Consider the following 11446-nt stretch of genomic DNA (forward strand, 5'->3'; position numbering starts at 1 on the left):
CACAAACCTTTGGTTGCAACTGTGCTTTATTGAGAGTGCTTAGTCCAGGTGATCTATAGGCATCTTGTCATGACTAAGACATTAATTACAGAAAACAGGGAATAATGATGCATAGCTGTTAATGTAAGCTGCAAATTTGCTCTCCAAAAGGTAATTCAGCAACATTTGCCAGTCTGAATTTTGAAAATTCTGCAATACTAGTAAAGAAACTTTCTGGCCTTGAACCCTTCCAGGGTGGGGCAGCCACAGCTTCTCTGGGCAACCTGTGCCAGGGCCTCAACACCCTCACAGGGAAGAATTCCTTCCCAATATCCCATCTAACCCTGCCCTCTGGCAGTGGGAAGCCATTCCCTGTGTCCTGGCATTCCAGGCTCTTGTCCCTAGCCCTTCTCCAGCTCTCCTGGAGCCCCTTTAGGCGCTGGAAGGGGCTCTAACAACACCAGCTGTCCCAGCCTGTCCCCGTAGCAGAGATGCTCCATCCCTCAGAGCATCTCTGGACTCGCTCCAGCAGCTCCATGTCCTTCCCACGTTGGGGGAATACAGACAGCAAGCACTGCAGGCTCATTTGTCCCACTCAACACAACTCAGAGACCCCTCACGCTGTGACACTTCCAGTCTGACCGGTCATCCGATGCACACCTTCCCACAGCTGTGCTCTTGCCTTGCCCTGCTGATTCTCCAACCCGTTCCTTTGACAGCCTGGCATGCACTCACAGCTCTGGGTAAATAAAGTGAGCATTTTCATTTGGAACCTGATGCATTTGCATAGCCCTCATTAAAGCTGGAGGAACACACAGACACACGGCAGCAGAACACACCCAGCACGGTCCCAAAGCGATCCAAGTGCCACCAGCTCATCTCCCACCAAATACAGGGAAAATACACAATGTTGGTTAAATCACATAGAAAAAAGGGGTTTCAAACGTCTTCAATCATGGACTGGGTCCCTGAACACTAACACAGATTTAGTCACAATGTGTTTAAAAAAAAAAAAAGTCCAGTGAGTAGAACTGTTCTGCACTTTGAACCTCCACCGGGCTGAGATCGAAGCTGGGAACTTACAAGTTCAGCACAACAACTGAGAGATGTAACAGCATTCCTCACTCCTAAAAATAGCAAACATATTTGAATTGTGCATCTCGCTATTAATTTCTTCCTAGAAAGGGATTTTGTTTATTTTTTGCAGGAGGAATCATTCCAGCACATCTGTCAGGGGCTGGCAAGAAAATGGTCCGCTGGGTTATAACCCAAGTTCATGAGTAAGAGGCCAGGGACAGGACTGCTAACACTGTCAGTGGTTCCTTGTACCAAGAGACTGAAAAGACACACATACAATACAATTATAATAAAAAAGGCAGCCTAATTGAATACAGAATGTTCTCAAAGCTGTCAACTAGTACTCATTCACTTCAGACTCTTACACCTATCTTTTAGGAAAAGGAATTAGGCAGTAATATATTCTTTTCCTAAAGACACAAGGGGTTGTTTCTCCTAATTATAAAGTCTAAAACCTCTTCATTATTCTCTCAGTGTCACTAGCAGGTACAGTTGTCACTCTGCATGCCTTGTATACCCCATCTGAGGTACTCTCTATAGGTATTTTAGTGCAGTGTCACAGTGATCCCCATTTTGTCTTTTTATACTCTCACCTGACTGAATCAGGAACAAATGGCCAATGTAGAATGGGTACCCTACACGAGCTCCTTCCTTACTTGGAAATATGACAATTAGTTTACAGTTAAATCAATCCTTGCTCCAGGACTGGCAGTCAGCAATGCTAAAAAAAAAGATGATGGAGACATGAGAAATAATTAAGAACCTACAAGAAAACAAACTTCTTGGAAACTCGAGGCTCTGTCCCTTAATCTGAGCATTTGTTCCCAGATTCTCAATTGCTGCTGTGTCTAACACATGCTCTTGGGAACTCACGCCTCCATTATTTATTTTATTCTTCCTGCCCTGAGATTTGATTACATTGGACAGCCTCCTTGCTCATGAGCACTTTTTGACACATCACAACATCTTATCCTTCAAGGCAGACAGTGAAATTCATTTCTTCCCACTGCTGCCTTTTGCTGTGGGCAGTGATGGTTCATGGAACACTCCACTCACGGGTGCTGCTCCATTTGAGGTCTGCTGTGCTCCTGAAAAATATGTGTGTGTGTCCAAAGACTGACATCAGTGGTGTCTTACTCATTAAAAAATAACCTAATCATACACAATGGACACTTCTCTGAACTTGTGATATAATGAACAGAAATTAATAACAGCAAATGAAATGGCACCATCTATGAATAATTTTGTATTTCTTCTCCAGAACAAAAAAAAAGACAAATCAAACCTCAAGTGTTTAACCTCAGAAACATCTCATATGTCTGTTGAGAAGAGCTAAGGAAAAATCTATATCCAAAGCAACAATATCCATGGCACAGTTTCCAAGAAGGGCTGCTTTCCTGCGTGCCCTGTATCTGTGGAACAGAAATCAGCAAATCCGAACGTGGGAGCTCAAGTGACCTCACTCCTATTCCCCCACAACTGTGCTACAACAGCAGGTCAGACTGCTGAGCCCTCCAGTGCTCCTGAAAAATGCTGAAAGAGTGAGCTGCAAAATTCAGGATAAAGAAAACCCTACCCCATTCATTCAATATTCCATGAAAAACAAAAAAGTGAAATTTGGCTCATATAGAAAAAACCCAAACAAAACGATCAACTGCCTTTGCACCAGAGACATCCCTACCAGTGACTGTTACTGACAACTCTTTAATAATAAATTGCTTTGAGTTCTTACTTTATGTTCTATGGCCCAGCAAAACCAGAAGTATTTTACAGAACTGTTTTAAAACAAAAGCTGCTCAGGTGAGCTGCTCTGAAGAACCTGTTTATGCACCTCATGTCATCCGCCAGGAAAAAGGAACAGCTCTTACTAAACACCACCAGAGCTCCAGCACAGCAAAGGGACTTAGAGGAGTTCTGGATTTTATCTGACATCTTGTGATCTCAGCGATTAAGAACACTACCAAAAAATAGGTGGGACATGAAATAACAAATGCCTCTGTGACATCAAAAGAGATAAAGTTTGCATTATTTTAACATAGTTTTGAAATTATGATTCATTTACAGATCCAAGCCTTCCTGCTGATCATTTCCCAGCACACAGCTAACTGAAAGAGAAAAGGCTAGAGGTGCACGTGTGCTGCTTGGAGGGAAATACTGATAAATGTGGGGATGCTAAGATTTATGTATCCAAACACTGACACAGAAATCTGTTTCAATATGCAAAAAGGCTGCAAGGAGAAATTTAGAGATCAAGAGGTAGTAAAGAAAGAGCATTACTTCAGCTTGGGTTCCCGTCCCTCACTTGTATATTGCCAGCAGATGAGCCCGATCAGGTCGTGCACCTTGGCGTTGGCGATGGTCACCACTGTCATGGGCTGCAGCTTGTCTTGGCTTGTGTGCAGTGGGAGGTAGACATCGATTTTTTTGGTTGCCGTTGTACCAACATGGCCCTGTTGAGAAAACAAATTTCATTAGGATGTACAAAAAAAGTGTGACAGGGTTTATGCAAAATCTGGGCGGATGGAATTCTCTTCAGCAGGAAAACTTAAATATGCTGCTATGGCTTAAAGATGGAAGAAGCTTGAACATTTAAATTCCAATTATTTCCCTGCTGTTTATCTGTAAAAAGGACATGAAATATTTGGACATGATTTCACAGATTTCCATAAAGAGCCTGAACTTTCCTACAGGATCCCATGTTCCTGCAGAATCCAAAGAAACCCAAATATGTGTGGGATGGGGAGGAAGAGGGACCCAACAAACCAGCCTAACACTTCTGAAGTGCACTACCCTTGTTTCTGCATTTCTGGTCTCTTCTGCAGTTCTTCCCCACTACCTGAGCAGCCCCCAGGGGACACAGACACCCCTCACCAAGGCTTGGCCTTGGCTTGACAAGAGAAGAACAAAATCACAGCACAGCTGAGCCACTGAAGTGCTCTGTTTAAAGACACCAAGAAGAATCAGCAAATACTGGGGTTTATTGGAACTTAGTGTATGAAAAGAATCCATTTGGTGCCACGGAGATTGACAATTAAATAAACCATAAAACACACAGCAACACAGAGATCTGTGAAGTTTGCATTACAAGGAAAAAGTGTTTAATCCACTGCAGGTAGGACTGCAGCTTTCAGCCAGAAATCTTTTAAACAAACAAAAGATTGCACATCCTGATCCCCTCTCCAAAGCACCCAAAGTAACTCTGTATCTTCATTTCTCTCCATACTACACACGCCTTGAGAAGAGATAGAGTTTCTTGAATTAATCACTTGGAATTCTAAGTAACAGAATAAAAGGATTCAATGCTATAAATCTATAATGAGAGCATAAAACAGGGAGTTAAATGCCATGTGCTAATTTCAATATATTGTTAAAAACTATTTGATCCTTCAGTGCGATTATAAATTAGAGAAGTAATAGGAATTTAAAGATTAAAGTTATTCATACTGGTACAGCTAAAAGTATTGTTAAAATCCATCCCAACATAATAAATTTGTTTTTTAAGAAAGCATTTTTATAGTACAGATACCTCTTCTTCCCATGTTTTTACGGTAGGAAGAAATTGGTTTTGCTCATTTAAAGGAAGGGTTAGGTTTGTAACAGAATATGGGCCATTCCTTCACTTTGTTTGGATAAACCTGAACAACCTTTGGTTGAGCTCATGTGCCCAGGACCCTCTGAGACACCACTCAAAACCTTACGAAATCATGAACACAACAGCTGCTAAAAAAACACAAGGGTGGGTTTCTTTCTCTCCATCTCTCTTGCTTTTCTACTTCCAGGACTTACTTTTAAAGGGAAATAAACTGGTACCAGGTAACAAATCAGCTGTCTTTGCCCAGGTGCAGACACACAGGGGCACATGGGTGAGTGTTGGTGACGTTGTGGCCCTGGCCAGAGACACCCCGGAGCCGGGGCTGCTTTGGCAAGAGAAGGAGTAAACAGCAGTTACCAGGAAATTAATGTGGCTCCTTGGCACGCTAAGTCAGTTACATATATAAATCCAAGGAGGGCAGAATTGTAAGTAATGCTGGGTCCTGATAATGGAAAATCCAAGAAAAATGGACAACCAGATGTGGGAGTGGATGCCAAGGTTACAATTGATGCACTCAGCGTCAAGCCAGGGAAGGGATGAACGAGCCAGGAGCTGGGACTAATAACCAAAGAGACCAGATTATTCATCAGTCACTGTATGAATGGTGTGAACTCATAACACAAACCCATGAATTTATAAAATCACCCCATTCAGGGACCCTGGTCCCCAGCTATCACAAACCTGACACACTCCTGGAGCTCCTCTCACAGCACAGTTCTGCCTTGCCCCACACTGTGACTTACTTGGTGTTTGCTGGTTTTTAACTAAACTTTTCTTTGTTCTTTCCCATCTCTAAATCTCCTCTGCCTCCTCCAGCCTCTTTTAACTATCTTTGTTGTCCAAACTCCCTCCACTACAGATATCCTGTTCTCCTACTCACAAACACTCAATGTGAACACCAAAATGACAGGTGACTTAAACCAGGTAAAACTCACACACCTATGAGAATTCCAACTGCTCCTGGAGCAAAGGGAGCAATCCCAACAACAGCAGGACTGGGAAACGGCTCAAAGCACTGCTGTTATACTCAGGATCTTTAAAAAATTCAGAGAAATCATTTTATTAATTAAAGGTCTGTAAAGCTGATGGCCATGAGGTATTAGAGAGGCTGAAGCCTGAAGCCAATTAGATTTTCTAGCAGTAATGAGAACATCCATTGTCACACTGGGTAGGAAACGTTTGTATAAGCCCGAGGGTCAGGGCTGAGACTGATCAGTCCCACGCCAAGGGGGTCTGGAGGAAACCTCCACTGTGTTTATTGCAAATTGGTGGTATTTGTTCAGAACCACATTATAAATCCAACCCATCAGGTCCCTGTCTGAGGGACAGAGCGAATCCATACCCTCAGTCCATCCTGCAAAGTATTAATTGTGCGGGAAGTCCCTGAGAGCTCAATTACTGATCTGCTCAGAGCCCATGAGGCGAGGGCTGGGACGTGGTGGGACTGGAGACAGGGACACAGTGATGGGTCTGTGGCCAGGGGTCAGACCAGCCACGCTGGATTCCACCTGTGAGAGCTCCTGGGCTCTGCACGCTGCTGGAGTCTCCTCCCTCAGAACCAGACCACAGGCATTACTGGAACCGTAATTACTTTTTGCTTCCAACTAGAAACTGTATTCCAAGTGGAAATGCTGAGGAAACCCAGAAGATAAAGGACAATTACTGATATTCAAAGAGGCAGCATCAAACTTTATTAATAGATCCTGTATAAAATTCAATGGAAAATCTATTCAGGGCCAGGGGCCTTACCATTTGGAGTTTCCTTAATAGCCTCCAATAAATCTGGGAAGCATGAAGGGGCTGTTAAATTAACATTTTCCTGATCTGTCACCTGTGGCACAGTTAATTTGTCAAAAAATTCTTTTAGCTTGTCACTGGACACTGTATATTCTGACAAATGAAGTCTGGAATAAAATTGACAAAATATCTCGTTAATTTTCTAGGAAATCACAAATCTGATTCCATTAAGCTTTTATTGTTAGAAATGTTATATCCCACCAATCCTTTAAGAAAGTGAGGAGTAACTGGATACACTGAAAATGTACAATAAATCATAGAAAATTTTCCTAGTATTTTTATTGATGGATTCTTTTAAGGCTCCCTGGTGCTCTCCTACAGTATGTAAAATTAAAAAAAAAAAAAAAAAAAAAAAATCTATCAGTTCTTTCAACATAAGTTGTCTTTCTAAGATTGAAAATCAAATTTTAATTGAAGTCCATGAGGGAATGCATCCCTCCCTCCAATACCAGATGATGTGTACCTTCAATAGATCACTGTGTGGCCACTGATACTTCACCTGACACAGGACATTCGGGAGAGCTCGTCCATCCCAGGACAACTCACCCCTAAAAGGTGCTGAAGTACCTGCAAAACGGGGAGCTGCTGGGAGAGTCAGGTACACTGTGTCCTTCTCACTCCTGCTTTGCTTCACCACAGACCACAGCACAAAATTAAAACAAAGTCCATAAACATTTCCAAGAGAAAAGTGATTGATTTTCAACACTGACAATTTACTGCCTCTTCCTGCACAATGGAGTTCTGTGACTAAATGTTATATCACTTTAAGATTAGATGTTCTAATGATATAATGCAAAGATTTTACTGAATCATTATTTAGTGGGAGTCGTAAAAACCTCTTAAAATTAATCTTTCATGCACATCTAGCTTATCCAAAGTTAGCATTTAATTAGATGGCCTTGGCACGAATGAGCTCACTACTTTATTTGCTCAATCAGTATATGTCTCTTCAGTAATTATAATTAATTCAAGTCATTGACTCACCTCCCAGCAAACAACGCTAAACACTGCACAAAATGGAAACAAATGCTTTCCCGTTCCCAAATGCAAAATGTCTTCTCACTTTTAAACTCAGTTAAATGTTTTTTGGTTTAGGTGACAGGGTGTTGAATACACTCTGTGATCCAGCAGTCACCTCCACAACATAACTTACTTGCTTATGTATTTAATCAACACACAGAAAATACTTGAAGGGGAAAAGTGGAAATATAATAACCCAGCATTTACAACCCACAAAAGTTCTAACAGATCAGAGCACAGACGTTTATGGCAATACAAGGCACCATATTTTTCTTTTTCTTTCCTCCTCCAACCCACCACACTACTCACTACCACGGGAAAATGGGAATGGGGTTTATTCCATCAGGTGGTTACACCAGCGTTGGGGTTTTTCATTACTTTGGGCACTTGATTCCTTTTGTTATTCTTAAGCCATGTGTGGAGGACACCCCAGCAAGGCCGGGGTGCACGCCCGGCACCCTGCCAGCCCTGCAGCTTCTCAAGGAAGCCTCAAAGTTCTTCCCTTCTGAGGAGTGGATTCTCCTATCACCCCAGCTTGTGCTGCAGAGTTAGCAGATCACGATGTAAAATTCCATTAACATCATTAAATACTTAATTTATCTTATTCACACTGTCACTATTCATAAAAATTTAACCCAGTAATTTCCTGTTATCCAAAGCATAACAAAGTATGAATATTTAACTGCAAGGTAAATAACACACTATTATTTTTTATTCTAAATTGTTGACTTCACTTAGCATGCCTGCTCTGTACAGCACCGTGCGATTTGTCAATTAAAGGTCCAGATGTTTCGCAGGCTGCAGAGGCAGCAGCAGCTCTGAGCAATGCGTCCTCTGCATCGCAATGATCACTACAACCCCTGCTCCAGGCTGCATTAACATGCTCATGTTTTATTCCAGCCCCCTCCTAATGTACCAGTTAATTATACAACACACAGCTGAGAAACACCACCTCCGAGCTGGACAGTTTCCTTCCACGCTTCCACCTGAACACGTCTTTACATGCACCTCAAAACCAGGATTTACATAAATAACCACATAATCAAGCACCCAAATTGCTGCCTGCTCTTGCTTGGCATTCACCCCCACAATTAATAAAATTCAGTAAGTCCTGAGCAAAGAATAAGACACATAATGGTGGTAACAGCATGTTTCAACAACAGTAACACACGCTCACACAATTCTCTGTGAATTAAAAACTGGTTTACTTGGCGTGCTATTAATATGAATTCTTAATACTGCTTTTTTTCTGACAAATGTTATATGGATGGAGGGAGAAGTCCCAGGTCCATCCCTGTTACAGCCCAGGCTGTGTTTATGACCACGTAGGTGTCAAATTTAGGACAAATGGCCCTGTCCATCCCTCCCCTGCCACGCTCCCGTGGCATTTTGCCCCACACACTCTCCCTCTCTGCGTGCCCAAGCAAACACAGAGGGCAGGATGTCCCACCAGCTGTGTGGCACCAGCTCACCCTGCTCATACAGCTCTGGGCTGCTCAGCTCCCACAGTTCTAGTGAAGGATGAAAACACACGTTTAGATTGATCCAAGTGCAATTGCTCCAGCTGCAGCAGAAATGCATTCATTACCCCAAACCATCCTCGAATTCCTTCTAGCGAGGAGAAGGAACAGCCTCTTTAGAAGAATTATTTATATTTTACTTACTAATAAACATTACAATTTAATACTGAGGAATAGAGTTATTCTTTGTAATAACAAAATGCAACCAAAACTTATAATTAAAACTACACCATAAACATTATTTGTGCGTTAAGGAACATGCCACGATCTATTTTAACGAACAGATGCTCTAAAAAAGATAAATGTTTTCAGAAATATTCAATCCTTGAACAGATCAGCCTCTAATCCTCTGCTTCTGCTGCACAAAGCAGACAGCTCAAGTTCCTCGAGGACATCAGCCAACCTTAGGTGGAACATTTTTAATACATCACCATGTCACTTTTTAATGTGCCACAATCTATTAACCACATGGCAAACTAACAGGGATTTTTAAAATATGGGTTTTATAGCTTTGTGCCGGTGATTAATTAAATAAATAGCCAGCGTTTCACAAATCATCCCTCTAATTAGTCTAACCCAGACACTTCGCATTCCCTGGCACTCCTGCCAGCTGAAGCTCACAGAAGGGCAGCGGCAGCGCCCGAGCGCGCCCGGCACCGCCAGCCCGGGCTGGCACGGCACCGCCGGCCCCCGGCACCGCCACCGGCCGCGCAGGTGCTGCAGTCAGCTGGAATGTGGCTCCAGCTGCTTGGAAAACATGTTCTGTGTAATTATTCTCCCTCATCCTGAAGGAAACAATCGAGATAACAAAGGGAACAGAGCCATGTCTGGGATTTGACCTGAAGTAGCAAAGTTGTGTGCTGCAGAAAATGAACAAATATTTAAGGCAGATGCCGGAAAAAATGCACCCGCTAAATGATACATTTTCTGTCAAAAGATTTCAAAGTTGAAGCTACAACTAATTACATGCAGTCCATTCAAAGAAGTCAAGCAAGGCTTATCATTAAAATGACTCAATTATTCTTAAAAGAAAGAGAAAATCATCTGAAAAACCTGCCTGCAATCTCATCAGTTTTACTGTGCCTACCTTGATACATCATTTCCCCCAGAGCTCAAATTAAACCCTTAATAGTTAATATGCTCAAGTTTTACTACAGATTTTTCTACAAATTATTATTAACTGGAATTTCCTACCTAGGATGGGTTTTATATGGAAATTTGTTCTGCAGTGTTTAGTGACACTATCACAACAGCTTTTTGCCCCTCAATTTAAAACCATCAGAGAGATGGAATGTGATGCAGAGTCAGGCAGCTCATGGAGATGGGATTGGATTTCCTCCACCAGGCCATTTCTTTCTCAGCACCAGTCCCCAAACTACCCCCTTAAACCCAGGTTTCCTTGCACTCAGGAAGAAATTTGCACTCTTGGACCGGGGCGTCACAAGAGCACCCGACCCGCGGTGCCAGGGCAGGTCCCACAGCACTGGGAAGGAGCCCAGAACTGATAAATTAATAATAACTGTCCCACTGACACTTCTTTACCATTGCACCACTCCTCCCTCCTGGCAGCAAGGCCGTGCTGGCACACCAGTGCATCCATCACCAAGAGCCAGCTTAAGGAGGGATCTCCCCTCCACCACCTCAACGGCCACGTGGCACTCGGGGGTACCTCTAAAAGGACTGTTAAAGGCTTTAACCTCGGGAAGCTTTTGCCCTGAAAAGAGGTGAAGATGCCCTCATGGGCTGTTCAAGCAACTTCGATGCAGGACACTTTCTGACATAAAGTGTTTTCAACATTTTTTTCCCCAGGATTTAGGTCCATAGCAGCCTGAGGTATGATAAATTCATAAATTCAATCTCCACGAAGACCTGAGAAACTGCTCTTGTTAGTGAATCAAGGAAGCTCTACTAGTATTAAGAAGATAGTGAGAATTTTCTCCCTCTTTGCTTCAGATAGGGAAACAAAAGAATTCACATGGAAAGAAACCTGACCATTATATTGCCTTTAAAAATTCCAAGCGGGAAATATTAAAAAAAAAATCTTAAATAAATTAAAAAAAAAAATTAATGAAATATAAATTTATACTGGAATCAAGAATAAACCGATTACCACTTCATTTAATGTTTAACTACAAAACAAGAACTCTTTGATTAGTGATATCATGGTGCTCAAATGGAGCCGTAACTGAGCCCCTTTCTCCATAATTACTATCAATGCTTTAAAATGATTTTTCAACTACTAGGGTCAAAGTAAAGGCATAGTCTAAGACTGTTCTATGAGAAATTAAAAACCCCAACTTTCTCTCCCTCAGGAATGTTTCTCCAACAAGCATGTCTGTTAAATGGACACATCCAACTCTCCTGCAAACAGCAGCCATTAGAAACGTGCTAATAAAACACTTCCATATTTCTTTGGCTGTTAAGAACCTCAACTTGTGAATACGTTTTTTATTTGATTTGA

General features: G+C 42.1%; 1 protein-coding gene across 2 annotated transcripts in view; it reads right to left on the reverse strand.

The window, feature by feature from the left end:
* MAPKAP1 (MAPK associated protein 1) overlaps positions 1–11446 on the reverse strand; it is an 82310-nt gene that overhangs the window by 45017 nt on the left and 25847 nt on the right. For both annotated transcript variants that reach the window (XM_042052376.1, XM_042052375.1), the window contains exon 5: positions 3334–3506. In XM_042052376.1, coding sequence (XP_041908310.1) covers positions 3334–3506 — 173 coding nt within the window. The remainder of the gene's footprint in view (positions 1–3333; positions 3507–11446) is intronic.

The sequence above is a fragment of the Corvus kubaryi genome, unplaced genomic scaffold (genome assembly GCF_017639235.1).
Source record: "Corvus kubaryi isolate FWS band 111438036 unplaced genomic scaffold, C.kubaryi_AGA036_p1.0 78, whole genome shotgun sequence".
Taxonomy (NCBI): domain Eukaryota; kingdom Metazoa; phylum Chordata; class Aves; order Passeriformes; family Corvidae; genus Corvus; species Corvus kubaryi.